At 43.4% G+C, this 17,962-nt stretch overlaps 1 protein-coding gene across 6 annotated transcripts in view; it reads right to left on the bottom strand.

The window, feature by feature from the left end:
- ZNF532 (zinc finger protein 532) overlaps window positions 1–17,962 on the bottom strand; it is a 109,016-nt gene that overhangs the window by 22,913 nt on the left and 68,141 nt on the right. For all 6 annotated transcript variants that reach the window (XM_030336527.2, XM_030336525.2, XM_030336520.2 and 3 more), the window contains 3 exons: window positions 17,349–17,525; window positions 11,369–11,531; window positions 7,167–7,448 (listed from right to left, as the gene is read on the bottom strand). In XM_030336527.2, the coding sequence (XP_030192387.1) occupies window positions 7,167–7,448; window positions 11,369–11,531; window positions 17,349–17,525 (622 nt within the window). The remainder of the gene's footprint in view (window positions 1–7,166; window positions 7,449–11,368; window positions 11,532–17,348; window positions 17,526–17,962) is intronic.

Consider the following 17,962-nt stretch of genomic DNA (forward strand, 5'->3'; position numbering starts at 1 on the left):
GAGGGGTGGACTGTACTAAGACAGTCAAAGCCAGAATGACTGCTCATCTATGGCAGTTAAAACCTCCCTCCTGTGCCACATAGTATTTGGGTTGTTTAAACCTAAATAAACATTTACTTGTTAAGATGCACCTTGTGGGGCTCCTGGGTGACTCAGTCAGTTAAGCGTCTGACTCTTGGTCTGATCTCTTCGGCTCAGGTCATATTCCTGTGGCTTCGTGGGTTCAAGCCCCACGTCGGGCTCTGTGCTAGCTGTGCAGAGCCTGCTTGGGAGTCTCTGTCTCTCTGCCCTTCCCCCACGTGCGTTGCCTCTCTTTTTACTTATTTATCTATAAATAAATAAAACTTCAAAAAAAAAAAAAAAAAAAAAAAAGACTTACCTGGCAAAATCCCTCCCAGATTCTTGCCCTACAGTCAAAGTCACTGATCGGAATGCCGGGTAAAATCTGATCCGAAAATGGAGCTTTCTCCCAACACAGCAGTGAGCCTAGAGTCAGCTATAAATTCAATAGTTCATCCAGGCCCTTTTGTGCTATTTTACACAAAACAGTAGTAAGCGAGAGACTCTCAAAAGCTGCACTGAGACCCAGTTAGCCTCTCTCTGGCATTAGTTTACCTACCACCAAGTACCCTGGGAACAAAAGGAAATAAGATTTACCTGGAATCACCTGTCCTTAGTCTTTGTCAAATTCTTTTTCCTGGTGCTCCGAACCCAGCTACTCGACAATGTGGTCTCTGAAATGCTGGGGTTCGGTAAGGCAGAATGAACTTACCTACCTGCAATTTTTCAGAATCAGCCCAACTTTTTCCTTTTACACAAGCACACCCCATTTTCCATGATTAAAATGTATATATCTATATTACCGCCTGCAAGTTCCTTCAGCTCCACGTAAAGGGGGAAAAGAGCATTCATTTACACTAGCGAGGGCCTTGCTCTCTCTCCCGGGCATCCACTTCTCCCTCAATGACACTAGTTCCATTTTCCCTAAAGAAGCAAAATAGGAACGAAGTATTTTTGCCTTCTCTTGGTCAACTGTAAACAGAATCTTCCAGAAAACAATGGGCTGGTCTGTACTGCCCTTTTCCTTCATGTTCTAGAAAATGTCTTAAATATTCCCTCCAACAACTGGATATATTTTACAAGCTGTGGCTTGCTGTAATTCCAAGAGCATCTGATAAGAATCCATGAACTGCCAAATACATTATTAGCTCACACTCAGTAAGTGAGAAGTCACTCTGAAGGTTCCTGCTTTTTTCCATCTATACCGTTTTCCCAATTATAGTTTCCCATGCTAAGTGATCAAATACATATAGGCAGTCTCTTGAAAATCTATGCTTCTCATTCTCAACGAAAGAAACCAGTCTTCTTGGAGAAATAAATGGTTGGCTGCAGGGCTGGAGTGGGGAAATCACAAGATGGTTCACAAATACATGGACGGAAGAAAGTAAGGAAGCCTCATAAATGGGGGGTGTGTAGAAACGACACAGGAGCCAACTCTTGAACTAGAATCTGGTGCCAAATCAAAGGGCATTCGCTGCCTTGAGATGAATGCTTTATCTCTGCAGCTGCAAAGAGGGGTGGACTGTACTAAGACAGTCAAAGCCAGAATGACTGCTCATCTATGACAGTAACTTAGCTCCTCCTCCCAATTCTAGACACAGAACTGAAACTGGACCACATCTACACCTTCAAAGAATCTCAAAGAGTCTTGGAAGGTAAATTTCAATGGCATCCGAGTTCCATCATTCAGTAAATGCTCCTCTGTTTATGCTCTATTTAAAAAGTTCCATAATGATTCCTCAACATACAGGGGTACCTGGCAGCAAATGAGAAAATGGCTATAATTATCACATATCACTTGGTAGTTTTCAAGATGTGAACACGTACAGACACCTTTTACTTTTTTATTTACTGTCAGGTTACGTAAGTGCAGAATGCATGGTCTGTGAGAATGTTGCTGGCTGTTACCTCATTGAGGGGATCCTAATTTGAGGTTCCTAGAAGCCCCCTAAAAGTGACCAAGAAAGAATGTAAGTAGCTGAGCCTCTACAGTTGTACATAAAATTCTGTGTATTTGTACATTTATCTGGGAAAGGGCTCAATGCTGAGATGAGATCATCAGGTTAATAATACGTCTCATTTTCCTGTTTTTGTATTTGAGAGTACGGACATAGGAAAGATGAAGGGATTTCTGTGGTCAAAAACTATTTAAAGCTCAAGCCTAGACTTGACTAACACAAAAGCCCTTTCCAAATGGGCAGGCGATGATCTGAGAACTTCTCTAATCGGTAACTCCAAAGACAACACGCAAGGCACAACATCACAAACCACAGAATCTACAATAATAAACCGATTTAGAACTTGTCCTCAAAGAGCTTATGATTTAAAAGGACAGCTAAAACCTGCCCATAGCAAGACACTAACATCAACTTTAGAAAGTGATTAATTTTATACCAGTCCCTCTGTATGGAATTTCTGTTAACAGTCGTTTCTAAATGTGGCTGCTTTAACTATTCGTTTTTAAATAACTAAAATAAAGATCTGGCAAATTGTTTTTAAATTCTTACATCTAAGTTTTTAATGGACTCTCTGCCCCAAGTTTTTTTTTTAATTATTTGACTTCATATCAGATTATAACAACTTATTAAAAAATACATTTAAAAAAGCACAAAACGTGGATACTGGGTTAATATTAGTAAAATATGTGTGTGTGTGTGTGTATATATATATATATATATGTATATGTATATGTATTAAAGAAATAAACTAGCTACTAACTAAGCAGTACAGCTGGAAACATGTTTTTGAATCTTGAAGACAAAGCTACTGAATTTCTTTGTTTTGGCATGGAACTCCGTACAAAATATTTTTTAGTAAAAATTTTTTGGATGGGAATTGAGAAGAGGAGAAAAAAAAAAAAGGAAACAATTATTGAAACCAAAAAAGGCCATCTTAAGAGAGGAAGCCGTGAATTATCTTGACATAAATTTTTAATCTCTGCCACACGGGCTTACTCCTAACTCAAAATCTTCTCTCCAAAATAATCAATGTACTAATAGCAATAAAATTCCAGCAAATTGCTGTATTGTGGTTGGCAGAATGTGTTTATGTTATTCTCAAAAGGACTCTATCCACGCATATATTTATTTTTAAAGGCATGATTACAGTATTAACGTCAAGTATTCCTTCACGGTTCACTGGTTCAGAACATGTACCTGGTGTCATAACGTGATATTTCACTGGGGAATCCAGTAAAATCAGATCTTTCCAATAACTTCTCGCCTGATTGAAGTAAAATAGTATGCTCTCCTGGGACAGTTGGCCAGACACAATTGTCAAATCCCTTACAACTTCATGTTTATGTCTCACCTTAAGTCCAGAAGGATTGGAGGCTGCTTTTCGCCTCACGTGCAGTTCTCACTAGATAGCTATAAAACAGGACCCTCTGAGGTCACTAAAGTATGCAATACTCCCATTTTAAAGAAGGGGAAGTTAAGTCTTAAGAGGTTAGGTGTCCTTCAAGTCAGTTACTCGTACTTGATCCATTTATTCGAGAAATATTTATTGGCTGCCTATGAGCTAGGAACAGAAGCCCCACAGGCTTTTTGGACGGGAACCGAAGAGAGGAAGAAGCATAAAGCATCTACTGTGAGCAGACGTAAGAGGCAGCCTTCGCAGAGTGGTAAGAGATACGGTAAGGGAAACTCAGGCTGCCACGGAAACCTGCAGGAAGAAGGGAGCAAGGAAGGCTTTCCAGACGGGGTGAGGTCTGAAGCTGAGACCCGAAGGACTAAGAGAAGTTTGCCACTAAAGGGTGCACTCCTTCAATTAAGACCACCACCAAAAAGCCCCAGAGACGAATGGGCAAACAGTGTTTAAAGCCGGGGGGCAGCCACGCTTGTCTAACGTGCCCCATGTGAGACGCAGCCGGAGGAAGGGGCATCAGAGGACACGAGGGAGCCGCCGGACGACTGAGGGCAGTGGGGACGCGACACTGCACGATCGGAAAGCCCTCTCTGGCTACAGTGAGAATAATCATCAGGCAACAATGAGGGTGGCCTGAACAAAGATAAACGGGTAGACCGGAAGGGATGAAACGCATGGATGGATGAGGGAGGCGGCCGGGGAGAAGGAAGGAACCACCAAGTCAGGTCAGACAACAAGCTTCTGGTGGTAAAGGCTGGGGGGGTGGGGGGGTGGCTGTTGGAAGCAGCTTGGGTTCCAAGCTGGACAGGCTAAGAGTTGCTGGGAATTATCCAAGAGGCTGAAACATTCAATAAGCGGCTGGATTTGGGGACTGGAATGCAGCAAGGAACCACGGCTGGAGATGGAGATTTGGAAGCTATGTACACATACACATATATGAGAAGTGAAGCCACGAGACTAACTGAAATCTCCCAGAGACAGTGGAATGTTTCCAGGACAGAAACCCGATGGGTGTTCTAGCAACCGGGAGAAAACCCAGGAGGGAGAGCAGTGTTCAACACTTAGGGTAGAAAATGCTTTTAAAAAGCCCTGCCAATTGTGTGAATTACGGGCGGGGGGGGGGGCTGCCAATTGAGGAAAAGACTGACAAATGTCGAACTGCCTGGACAGTTAAGGAGGTGGGTTTTGTGACAAGGTGGAGCTGAACCCCAAAGGTGGCCGAGGAGGAGGAACCAGGAGTGGAAAAGGGCAGCCAGAAAGGAGCCTGCTTGACCATCAGAAGGGAAGAGACAGAAAAGACAGAGGGCAGGGGATCGGAGGCTTGCAGTTTAAATGGAGAGAGGTGATGCAAGGGTTCGGACAGGAGGCAAGAAGAACGGGAACAGAGACGAGAAGCCTGTAGGCGGGCTGTCGGGAGGTGCAGGGATCTGGTCTGGTTCAGAACGGCAGAAGGCATGCACAGATTGCTGACACACGGTCCGCACTCTGTACATTTCACCGGTTTGTGAAGACATATCGTTCCTTTCCCTTCCCCACCTCCTCGCAGGTCTCTCCAGGCGCGTGAGCGGCACTGAAAATGGGATCTGATCTCAAGTGCCGCATCCCAAGAGGCAGGCTCTCAACTTCCTCAAAGCTAATCCTAAAACCTACTAAGCCCAACGCTTCCTCGGGACGAACGGCTGCCTCTAACGGAAGGTACCCACGCCGTGCCCGGCACATCGGCACGCACAGCCAGCTCAGGGCGGTGTCTTATGCTACTGTCCTAGGGCAAACAGCTCGAGTTAGTGTTGAATTTCATCATCCCACCACATCTTTCTCGGAGCTGTCTCCTCATCTTTTATTCTAGACCCAATGACTGTCGGATGTGCAAAATAAAGGTAGTTTAAAAAAAAAAAGAAAAAAGAAGAAGGAAGTTGGAAATGTTCCAAGATGGTTACAAAAATCTCAGATGTGTAAGAAATGAAAGCTCTGGGCTCCTTAGGTCGAGGTCTGCTCCTGTTTTGGCATTTGTAAAGTCCGGTTTGGATGCCAAGAAAAAAAGACGTTTCCTAGAATCACCACAACGGGCGTGGAAAGGTAACTACAGGTAGTGTATTTATACAGTAGATTAACCAAGTACTGCCCCTTAAGAACTACTCAGTATTTGCAATGAATATTGTTATGACCCTCAAGTTGAGATGACTATATAAGCAACGTGTTAGCAAAGCCATATATATTCTGTAAGTACTTTTTCCATGAAGAGACGCCGAATTAAGTGTAGTCAGACCAAATAAAAACATCTTTTTGCAGTGTGATCAATGCTCAGAGACAAGTTCGTACCATTTGGAGATGGCAGTGAGGTAAAACACGTCAACCACATGTGCTGCTCAAATAAAACAGTATAAATGAGACGACAAAGTCATTGTCAAAACACTTAATTTAACAAACTTTTCAAGGATCTAGTATATACTAGTTACCAACCAACTCCTATGTACTTTTTACACAGGCTCCCCAAGGAGAACTATTTGGTTTTATTGCCTTAAGTTAAAGCAATGGAGATGGTTTTTTTTAAAAGTATACTGTATCTGAACCCAATGGTGGATCATAGTGTCACGAAGAGAAACCAGCCCCCATTAGGTGCCTTGGGATTTGATACAAAAAGAATACAGCACCTATTCTTATCTAAAAATTCAACCGGGGTCTAATCAAATTTCTAAGAATTATGGGATAAAGACAAGCAAATTAAGCAACGTCAAAAGGAAGCAATTACCCAAATCCAGAAACGGGGGTGACATATAAAGGATGTCCAATTTTTTAAACAAATCAATAGCACATTAAAAAAATAAAATTGAGGGAGAACTACTACAGAGCAAGAGATTTAAGTTACACAAAAACCAAGTGCAATGCACACTCTTTCTAGAACAATCCAACTTAGAAACCACCAGAAAAACATTACAAAATAATCTTGCTAGATTTATTAGGTCTAACAACGGGCATTTAAAAAATGCTTAGTAGTTGGAGACGTGTACTTACTATTTTAAACAGAATATAAATATTGCAACTCAGGGGCGCCTGGGTGGCTCAGTCGGTTAAGCGACCGACTTCAGCTCAGGTCATGATCTCATGGTCCGTGAGTTCGAGCCCTGCGTCGGGCTCTGTGCTGACAGCTCAGAGCCTGGAGCCTGCTTCAGACCCTGTGTCTCCCTCTCTCTGACCCTCCCCCGTTCATGCTCTGTCTCTGTCTCAAAAATAAACGTTTAAAAAAATAAATAAATATTGCAACTCAGATTTTTCATTGATTTTGAGGTATAAAGCCTCTCCTGTAGAATTTAAGGAAGGATGAGGTACCTCTTTCTCACTACCAAACTCTGCAAAGAATCACATTACGTCATACAAACACTCCTAACGAGGACATCTGGGTCACTTCCGTTGATTAACCGACTCTTGGTTTCGGCTCCCGTTCATGATCTCATGGTTCGTGAGTTCCAGCCCCACATCAGGCTCTGCGTTAAAAGCACGGAGCCTGCTTGGGATTTCTCTCCCCACCCCGCCCCCCCGCCCCTCCTTGGCTTGCTCTCTCTCTCTCAAAAAATAAACATTAAAAAACAAAACAAAACAAAGAACTCCTAACAGTTTTCAAAACATCGCTTTCTTTCTCTCCTCCTTTCTTCCTGGTTCGTTAATTCCTGGCAGAGCCGAGCTCCCAGGTGATGCCAGGCCCGTGCCCTTCCTCGCACTAACGGGGTGACCTCCGCTCTTACCTTCCCGTGCTCCTTTCTCACGTGGGAAATGTAAACATCTCTCTGCGTGAACAAGCGGCCACACTCCCAACACGTCCACCCGGGACTGGCCACCTTCTTGGGTTCCATGGATTTTTTCACAGGTGATGGAGACTTCTTTTCCAATTTCTCTTTCCCGTTCGTGGCTCTGGTATCCTCTTTGTTTTGATTTGCTGAATTTTGAGTTGCAGGCTTAATGCTCAAAGGCAAGTTTATACCCAAGTTTGGAGGCCCTTCAATACTTTTCAATGTTCCATGCATAGACTATGTTACAAAAAGAAAAGAAATATCTATCACAAATCGTTACCACTGAGAGAAAGCACGTGTGGACTATCTTAACACATTATAGATATTCCAATATGATGTTATATTCATTCAGAAACATTTCTTAATACAGGAAGAAGAAAACCGAAGTGAAATACACACTTGAAAAGAGACAAAGGGGAATTAACTTTTATGGCTGCTCTAAGCGATGCATTTTTAGTTTCAAGTAACTTCTGAAAGCCTGTGCCATTTTTAAATTCTTAAAAAAAAAAAAAAAAAAAGCCTTCTGTATTGAGTCCAAATTATTCCTGGCTGCCTATCATCCCCCAGGGAACCCGTGAGTCCTGTGCAACACACTCTATCTGGGGAAGAACATCTTACTTTCACATCTATCCAGAAACGCGTGAAAAGGCTGACACCGGGGCAGGTATTCAAGACCCGCAGCCGATCACCTTTAACAAGACCCTGAGACCAGAACAAAGCCTTCTCCCTCCCTTTCGTACCTTCTGCATTCTTGGAACACTTGGGAGAGTTTGGGTTTTTGTTGGGGAGTTTCGGGGGTCATTTCAATCTCCCTACAGCCTACTCCGGTCTCTCTCTTCTTACCGATACCACCCAGGCTTGTGGACTGTCTGCAGCAGATGCCGATACTCAAAAAGCCTCTTACAATTGCTTAGAGTGTTTATTATCGTTCACGTAACAGCCACGACAGCTATCTGAACTTACACTCGCAGGATTCCAATTTCTAATGGGGTAAAATTAGTGCCATCTGGGTCTAAAGATCAGCTTGCTTTGGTTTTTGTTTTGTGTTCTAGAAGCAGAGTTCCCCCTCACCAAACCCTCCCTGCCCCCCCCCCCCCAAAAAAGGAGGGAAATCAGTCTGTGCCTCAATGATGTAGGTAGGATTTATCTTTTGAACAGGGCCTTCTCACGTAGCCAGCATTCAGGCTTGTAGCTACTAGCCTCAGAGTCCTGAACCTGTAGAACCTACAGAAGGACACAACGTGACACACGTTTCCGAATGAGCCCGGGGTCTCCTACGTCCCACAGACTCACACTGAATAGATCTCGGCTCCACAGTCTTTCTTGAGTGTTCAAGAAGGTGTTGCCTCAGCATACTCTCCATCATAATTTCTCAGGAAAGCCTGCCTCTAAGCAGTGCCAAGAATTCACCAACCTTCGTCAGTACTGTCTTACCCCAGAAGGAAAAAGAGGGTCTGTCATCATGTCATGAGCAGGGGCCACACCGGTCTACCCAGAGGACACTTAAACTGGTCTCTCAAAAGGGCCTGGGAGGAATGTCTGATGTCCTTTGGCAAGAGAAAATCTGGGGCGAGACGTGATCTCTTGGTGGCCAAAAGGCTGTGCACTGGCCTTTTTCAAAACAGAAGCCAGGTTTTTCATTTTTAACCATTTAAACCCCAAAGGAAGCAAACCTCAAAATTTTCTAGCAAATTTTTCATACGTTTATAGGCAAATACATTTTTGACAAATGCAAGTTGAGAAGAGGGTGATGTATTAAAATATTCTTCTGAAAAAAATAAACAAAAAATAAAATAAAATAAAATAAAATAAAATAAAATAAAATAAAATAAAACAAAACATTCTTCTGTAAGCTGACCTTGCAGGGCTACAGAAATTACAGAAAAGCAGCCAAAAGTTCAGCTGTGCAATGAAATGTGTGCTAAAATGGAAATTTCTAATTCACTCATTTCGTTTTCACATCACAAGTAAAAATAACATTGTTTGGTAAAAACAAGTATCTTTTTTTCATAAAAGAAATACAACTTAATTCTTAAAACTGACCTTTCCTTGGGTCCTGTAACCACAAATAACTTGAATGACTGTAACTTAGAATTTGCTTTAAATGTAAATGCCAACATGTCTATGCATGGGATCCTATGCAGTGAATAAATCTATGCTTTGGCAGAAGAAATGATACAAATTGGGGGTGCCTGGGTGGCTCAGTCGATTGGGCGTCCAACTCTGGCTCAGGTCATGATCTTGCGGTTCATGAGTTCAAGCCCCACATCGGGCTCTGTGCTGACAGCTTGGAGCCTGGAGCCTGCTTCAAGTTCTGTGTCTCCTTCCCTCCCCTGCCACCTCTGTTTCTCCCTTGCTGGTACTCTGTCTCTCTGTCTCTCTCTCTCTCAAAAATAAAGATTAAAAAAAAAATTAAAAAAAAAAAAGAAATGATACGAGTTGGATTAAATTAGGCAAATAAGGATCTACCTTTACATGAACATGTATGTGGGGAAACACTGTTCCTCTCCTTTCTCTTAATTCTTTTCCTTGTGAAAAACTGAACAGCACAGCTAGTGATATAAATAAAGTCACAAGAACTGGTGTAGATCTTAAAAATAAAACGCAAAAATAGGGGGCCCCTAAAACTTTATCTTTATTCTCACCCATCCCCAAACACATAAAGAAAGGCAGGGTATTTTAAACGTATGGAACATACTTGAAATGAGAACATAAGCGAGTATTCCCACTGTTTTCGTATCATGTAGTCTTATAAAGGTTCAGGTGAATAAAAACAATTCTTTCGTCCTTGTGGCCATGGGATTTGCCACTCCTCTTCAGTCTCTATTTCTTGGAACCTTGTATTCCTCCAAATTCACTATTAACACAAGGAAGACCCTAACCGCAAAGTCGATGACCCCACTTTCCAGATGTTGTGGGGTTTTTTTTTCCTGGTCATTCACTAAATAAATATTTGTTGTCAAGACGGTTTTGTAATTTTAGTGAAAACCTTTGAAGTAACTGAAGAGGATTTTACTGCACTTCAAGTGATGATCAGGAAACCTATCTCCCATGCATTGATTCACCCTAGGAATGCCCCAGTGCCACCCCCTTCTCCCGGCTGCCAACCAGCAGACCCTCTGAGACGTTAGGTTCTTTGCAGTAGGCAGTTACACTATGTGAGCGCACATAGGCTCAACACGGGAAATTTCAAGGATTAACGGTCCATTCATTTAACTAAGATGAGACTAGACTAATTCACAGACCTTTATCTGCTCTTGAAACTGACCTTTCTCGTATAATATATTAAAAAAGAGAAGAACTAAGAGAAAGAGAGATGGAGTTAATGATGCTGGGCCTGTTATTTTCTCTTTTTAAAGAGTCAAGTCCCTTTAAGCTCTGAGGGCTGCTGGATATTATCTCCTAATCACATGGGAATAAAACTGCTTACCCCATCACAGTGGGCAGTTAAGAGACTAGGACTCAAGCTCTGTCCATCATGAGCTTAAAAGGCTGTGAAGAGATTTAGGCGCCCCTTTTGGGTGTCGGGGGTGGGTTATCCAAACTGGACATTTATTTCGTTAACTGAACACTCACCAGGGACCAGACACTGTGCTGTACCCAGCACATTTCACTATCAATTTACATGCAACCTTGATAGAAAAAAAAAAAAAAAAAAAAAAGAAGAAAAGATCCAGGGGCATCCATTATCATGCAAATTTAACTGCTTAAATAATCTCAAGGGAAGACCTCGTTTTTCCTAAATACACCGGTATCTGTAACGAATTAACACAATTCGCCAGAGTCCTTGTCTATTTCTAAAGCCTGTACAAGACGGACTTCTCAAAGAAAAGTAAACTGCATCGTCATCATTTTCACATGTAGGACAAAAAAAAAAGAACCCTAATACTTTATTTTTCTTTTAGAATCCCAGGGCATTCATCTGTTACTCTGTGTTGATCTTTCATGGTGACCCAGATCAGGACTCAGGAATAAGCGGCGTCAGTCAAGCAAACGTCTGACGGCCGCATTCTGTAAACTGCTCAGTACCAACATCAGTACCCTTCCCTTCCCTCAACAGCATGCAGCTTCCTCGGCATCTACAGCTCAGCCTTGACTCGTGATCAATGAATGTGGGTCTGCAATGCACTTAACGGACACGAGAGATGCGCACACACCTTGATATGGTCCATCATGAGTTGCTTCTGTGCATATAAAAGGGAACAGTCGGGACACTTGAAAACAGACACCTTCTGGTTTTCGATGTGTTGGTCAAAGTGGCGATACAGCAGGGTTTGCAGGGTAAACACAGTGTCGCACATGGAACACTTATAAATTATTCTAAAACAGAAGAAGTGTGTGGACAGGTCAGTCAGCCCTCAACTCCGAAGCCGAGGGAACTGTTACTTTACATCTCAAGGGGGCAGAGGCAGTGAGAACACGTAAACACGGTAAAAATAACAAAAACAGTTTAGCTTTGAAACAAACTTCTGAAGGCAACTGGCATCACTCAAGGGCAGACTAATCTTCACAGCTTGAGTAAAGGTGCATTCAACCGCCTTTGCAGTGAAGTCTCAATTAATGACCATTTTGTTACTTACACATCTACATCTGACACTTGTTTTGTTTTGTTTTGTTTTTTACAAGATCTTCGTTTGTTCGTTATTTTAACACAGAGCAAAAGAACCCTTGATTTTTTTTTTTTTTCAGGTATTCTTTAAGATAGGACCAGGAACACAGCTGGATGGCGGTCCCCTAACTTGATAAAGAATTTTGTTAATGAACTTAAGTCGGGCTGTTCAGCTCTGATGCTTGCATAAGCTGTTACTTGCCCCGAGTTTTCTTTTCGAGTTCGTAACAATTTTACACTGAAATCGCAGTATTTCTCTACGTGTTCTTCATAAGGAAAGCCCTATGCCAGTAAACAATTATACACCAAAAAAAAAAAAAAGAAAGGAAAGAAACAGAAAAGAAAATCCATACCACAGTTGCTTCAACACTTGAATGTCTGCTGTGTTTAAAATGGTTTAGAACATGGTCTACTACGAACCATTTCTGTACCTTACTGCCAAGCAACCTCCTTAAAAACTAATTCGTTATACCCGAACCTTCTGAACATAATCCCCTCTATCCATCAACACCTTCCACTGAAGCTCAGGCAGGAGGGAAAGTACTAGACTCCCCCGCTACCAAACCTCTGCCTCCAGGGGCTCTCCTGGTGGTTCATGAACATATATGTCCAGGATGGGTCACCTTTCTTCAGTGACTGTTCCAGGTCTCCTGGTCCTCAGGGGAGGCCACAGGGACCCCTGTACTGCCTTGGAAGGAGAATGGCGAGAAGAACAAAGAATCCTCGGAGCTTAGGAAAATGGCAGAGAAACACTGACAGAAGGGACAAGTCAGAGAGGAAAAAAGCCACGTTGTGCTTCTGTTTGCTATTTCTACAGCAAAGCAAAGAAAGGGATGCCTCTGGAAACCCCATGTCTTTCCTCTCAGGGTCTTCTCAAGAAAGCACTTCTCGCTTCGTGGTTCTATCAAAACATTACAGATTTAACTTTTTTTCCCCTTTTTCCACATAAAATTTGTAAGTTTAATTGGATTGAGCAGCACGGGTTTTCCAAGGTCTCGACATATTAGTAATTTAGCGCAGATCACGAGCACATGTGACTGGGGAGGGGAGGGATGTTCTTGTTTGTCTGTTTGTTTTTAGGACTTCGTGACCTCGCCACACACTCGAAGGAGGCACACAAGTGATGTTGTCATCATTAACCTGACCAAGTGTGACAAGGATGTTCATTTCCTCACTATTTAAAATCGCTTAGAATTGAAAGTAGCCCCAACATCCGGTAATATTAAGTACTGAAGTCAGAGCAACTATGTGATTTTTTAAGAAGTATGCTATGGACGTATACCAATGGACGTATACCAATGACCGGAAAGACTTTCGTGAAAATGAACACAATATGTAACAAGGCAATATGTAAGATATGACCACATCTTTCTAAGGGCATAGAGAAGAAGCAGAAGGTTATAGAACTGTCATCTCTGCGGGATGGTATTACAGGTTTTCTTACTGTTTTCCTGGTCTGTACTTCTCAGTTTTTCTGTTATTAGCATACAGCAGTAAGAAGAAAAGAATAGCCTCAGGAAGAGAATGAAAATTTACTAGCTAGGCTAAGAGAGGTTTCCTCAGGATTCTATTCGTACATTTTCAGAAATAACTATTTCATGAAAAATGGCATGGTTCCTTCTATTCACGCCACATTCCTTTGGGGAGGGGTTTTTGTTTGCTTTGATTTTTATGCTCTCTACCACAGAGCAAAGAAAAGTATAAGAGAGGAGATCAACTATTTACCTAGGCATTTTTCTGGGGAATGGTTTGCCGGTAGAATACCAGGACACCGCCCCACAAACTGCTAACTCGTATGAAGGGGGAGGTGATGGCTTTCTAGAGGAGAGATCTGGCGGACACCCACTTGGCCAGATGATGAAGTCAGAACTTCCACGGGAAGCACAGACAGGCAGCATGTGTCTCTGATATAACACAATGAGGAGCTTCCTGCCAGGAGGACGTGTCCCGAGTCCAGCTACAAGAAGGCCGTGACGGACGGAGGTCATCCCAAGAACGAAAGGCCAGTGTCCTCTTTTGGATGACCAAAGACAGGAGAGGCAGGGAAAGAGCAAGCAACTGTTCCAGAGGGAAGAACGAGACAGGACCGTTAAATGCAGAACAAGCTTCTGGATAGGATTTTGAACCTGAGCCAAACAAACAAACAAAAAGATATTTTCTCATTTATTAGAGAAATTGTAATGGGGTCTAAGCACTGGGCAGGAATGAGCCCAACACCGATTTCTGATTGGGACGGCTAAATGGTGGGGACATCCCTGGCTGTCCTTTTTGGGAGGAGAGGCAGAACACCGATATTTATGTCATGCTGCCCATTATTCCTGAACACGAGAAAAAGAGACTCGGGGAGAACGAGACAGTGGAGTAATATTAAACGTCGTGAATGCTGACAATTAGGGAATGTGGGGGGGAGGGACGTCAGAGTCTCTATAGAGTCCTTCCAACTTTTGCGTAGGACAGAAACTAAAAAATGTTCAAATGGTGCTCGTGTTAAAAAAAAAAAACAAAGCCCAAATAAACGAGCCTCATTGACACAGAGTTAGATCATGACGATCCCGACTGACAATGGAAGAAAACCACAGGGGACAGCCAGGCCGGGGAGGGAAGGTAGTCAGGCAAATGTGTGGGTAGAGCTCGGTGAGGGAACAGACAGAATCATAGCGTGGCTGGATTCCCAGGCTGTGGGGCCGGCGGCGGAGGTCCTATGGGGTCGTAATGGGCTCTGAGAGCCGAACTTCTAAGCGTGACTGAATCCTACCCTGGTGGCAGGACTGAGGGAACGGTCGGATATGATAACCAGGCCAGGGGGTGGGGTGGCGTGGAACCGAAGAGAAGTGGGGAGGGCAGCGGAAGGAGTTAAAAAGAACTAGAAGGCTAAAAGCAAATACCCACGCTCAGGTCCAACCCACAGCCTGCTTCCCTTGAAACCGGGTGCTACCCTTGAAACACATGCAACAACAAATGGAATGAAACATCCCCAGCTCTGAAATCACCACCACAAACCTCCTCCTTTACCGCCACTAAGCGCCAAGCACTGTCCTGAGCAACACCTGACAGCGTCCACACCTGCCACAGGCGAACCACAGATGGGCGCAGAGAGATGGGAGGATCTGCTCGATGTTGCACAAAGCCTAGGGCCCCGGTTCAAACTCAGCTCTGTCGGACCCCAAAGCCCTCCGCCCAGTGGCGACCACAACTTTGCACGTGCTTTATTTCGTAGGGACCTGTTCAGAAACTCTGTCTCTTATGTAATTAAGTGTAATCAAAGTGACTGAAAAGCAAGAAACAAACACAGGAACAGTAAGTACCTGGCATCTGAGAAATACTACATAAACGTTACATAAAAAAATTTTTTTAAATAAACAAACTCTTGCATTGTCCTTTTCAATTTGAGCTGCTGGGACTGCAGGGCTTTATGGGTGCGTTTTCAGACCTCCACATATTCTCTAAAGGAAATGGGGGAGTGGAGTATTTTTATACTGATCTTTTAAGTTAATGCACATCACTTGCATAATGATGAGTCACTTGCATAACTGCCTGTTAACCAAATACTGCTAAGGGACTTCGATGCCTGAGTTTCCAACGCAGTCAGGGCTACTGATTTGGGGGGGCTGCCCTGAGATGCAGGGCAGGGATGGATTTAATGTCAAAAGGAAGCTTCCGAGTCAAGTGTAGGCCGGACAGCATTCCAGCAGGCCGCAGGAAGGAAGGTTTTCCAAGAGCCTGAACTGGGAGAGGCGGCAGGCAAGAGGGATCTCAAGGCACGCTGTGGTCCAGTCGTGACCAACAAAGATAAAAAGAGCCCGAGAAGCGGCACCTGGTACCACAGCCAAGCCGCAGGGAAGGACGCGCTCCAGCCAAGCACCACGGTCACCTTGAATCAATGAAGTTAAGTTAAAGTTCACTGCTTTGGCAGTTTTGTCGTATTTCACTTATAATTTATTTACTTATTTATTTTTTAGCTTTATAGTTTAAAACATAGTAGTCCATGCCTATCTTTAGGCTTGGCACTTATTAAGGAACCACTATAGTGAAAATAATTTTAGGACAATACCGGAATAATTTTTTCCTACGCATGCCTCAAATTTGAAAAATGCTCTTTTGGTTTATGTTAAAAATTTGCTGCCCTGTATTCCCAGGTAACAACTACTATTCCAGATTTCAGTGAAGTTTGATTTATTTGAAGAAAGAACCAAATAAAAAAAAAAACCTATTAACTGGGGGCAAGATACTGCTTTAGTGTCCAGAAGCCTTACTACCACGAACACCAAAGACTGTTTTACTAGAACTCACTGAAGTGCGTCTTCAGCGTCAAGACACCAAGTGCTACATGGATCGCCCAATCTGCAGTTTGAGGATCCACAGAGATCAGAGCGAAGGTCCCACTAGAACAGAATCCCATTTTATCGTAGTTCTTTTAGCAAACAGACTCATTCCTGTAGCGTCCAGTCATTAATATCTCCCCCAAACTAAAGGTTACAATGCAAGCCAGACATATACGACATGGAATATCGACATCTTCCCTCCAAGCTTTCCTGGACTGTGGGTGGGGTGAAACCCACCAATAGCCTGGGGCAGCAAATTTAGCCTCACGTCACGATCAGATGCCACACTGCCATAAATAATCCTGGAATAAAGGAGCCTGGCCAAGAGCAGCTCCAGTGCTGTGTACATGACAAAGAGGAAATGTGGAAAGGACCAGTGCTACTGAGCCCCCTCTGTGCTCCAGACAGAGGGACTGTGTGCCACGCATCTTAAATGTCACCTCCTCTCTGCCTCACACAAGCTCTGGGATGGAACGCTACCCTCACTTTACAGGGGAGAAAATGGAAGTTGAAACAGAGCCCGTGATGGTCCCAGATCTCACAGCTGGTGGGGGGGGTGGCAGGACTCCGCGTCCAAGGCCCACGTTCCCTCCTCTCTGTTCAGCTGCCTGTAACGCAGGCAGGCAACCCTCGTCTGCTGAAGCAGACGCTTCGTCCTTAAAGACTCAGTAAAGCAAAAACTACAAAATAAGGAGCAAGATTAAAAGGCAAAAATGAAGTTTATTTTTATGAATCAAGGACTTATACTGGCTGTGAAGTTAAATTCAGTAACCAGTGTTTTAAACGGACTTCGTATTATGAATGTTAGGATGAAAAGCGTGTCCCTATGAGAAACCGCGTAAAAATGGAAAGACCGCGTTTTACAGTTCCCCAAGAAGTTAGTTGTTAAGCTCATCGTAAGCCAAAGAGCAAAAATTGATAAATATTCACCTGCTTCGTAAAAAAAAAAAAAAAAAAAAAAAAAAAAAAAATACTGAAGACGAGAGCATAAATAATAGGTAACATTTTCCTCTGGACAGAGGCTTCACCTGGGAAGAGCTGAACGGGTTAGGTAGCGATGAGCTACGAGCGGCGCCTCACGGAGCATCGGAATCTGCGCGGTGGCCTAAGTCTTCATCTCTTTGAGTTTTCTTCCACAGAACTACTCCTTCCTCTAAGTCGCTAGGTAAAGCAGTGGCATAAAAGTCAGAAGGCAACAGGACTTACTTTGGCTCTCCTATCTTGACGCCAGGATGCTGTGTGTAGGCATGGGAATGTGTGCTTGGGGCAGACTTAAACGCCATGGGACAAATAGGACACTTGTAGAAGACTTCACAGTGAGAGCCCTGGATGTGAGACTTCAGAGCGGCCACGTCAGAGTACACGACATTGCAATGGACACACCTGCCAGGAAAACAAACACGCGGTCGTCAGCACGGGACCCTCACACATGTGCACCTTCGCTGTAAAAGTCAGGTAAAATGAGCATGGTTTAATGGCCTCTTTAAGGTTTCTAATGGCTTTTTGGAAGTAAGCTTTGGGGTTTTTTTCTATTAATAACAGATCAAATTATTTTTATAGATTTAAGAAAGAAGATAGTGAAGAAGAAAAAATAAAACTCAAACGGTCTGATTCTTGGGCATCTTTAAATTTTTCAGGAATAAACACCCGAACTCCGGACTGTGAAGACCGATGGATCATGGGGGCTGTATCGGGGCCAATGGACATGGCAAGACCTTACGACCTGTGACCCTGGAGAACACTCCCACGTGCTAGGTTCTCACACCAGGCCCTGAGGTTCCTAACCAATGGCATTTCCAATGGAAGAAATCTTCACTGCC

Source organism: Lynx canadensis, chromosome D3 (assembly GCF_007474595.2).
Source record: "Lynx canadensis isolate LIC74 chromosome D3, mLynCan4.pri.v2, whole genome shotgun sequence".
In the NCBI taxonomy this organism is placed as follows: Eukaryota; Metazoa; Chordata; class Mammalia; order Carnivora; family Felidae; genus Lynx; species Lynx canadensis.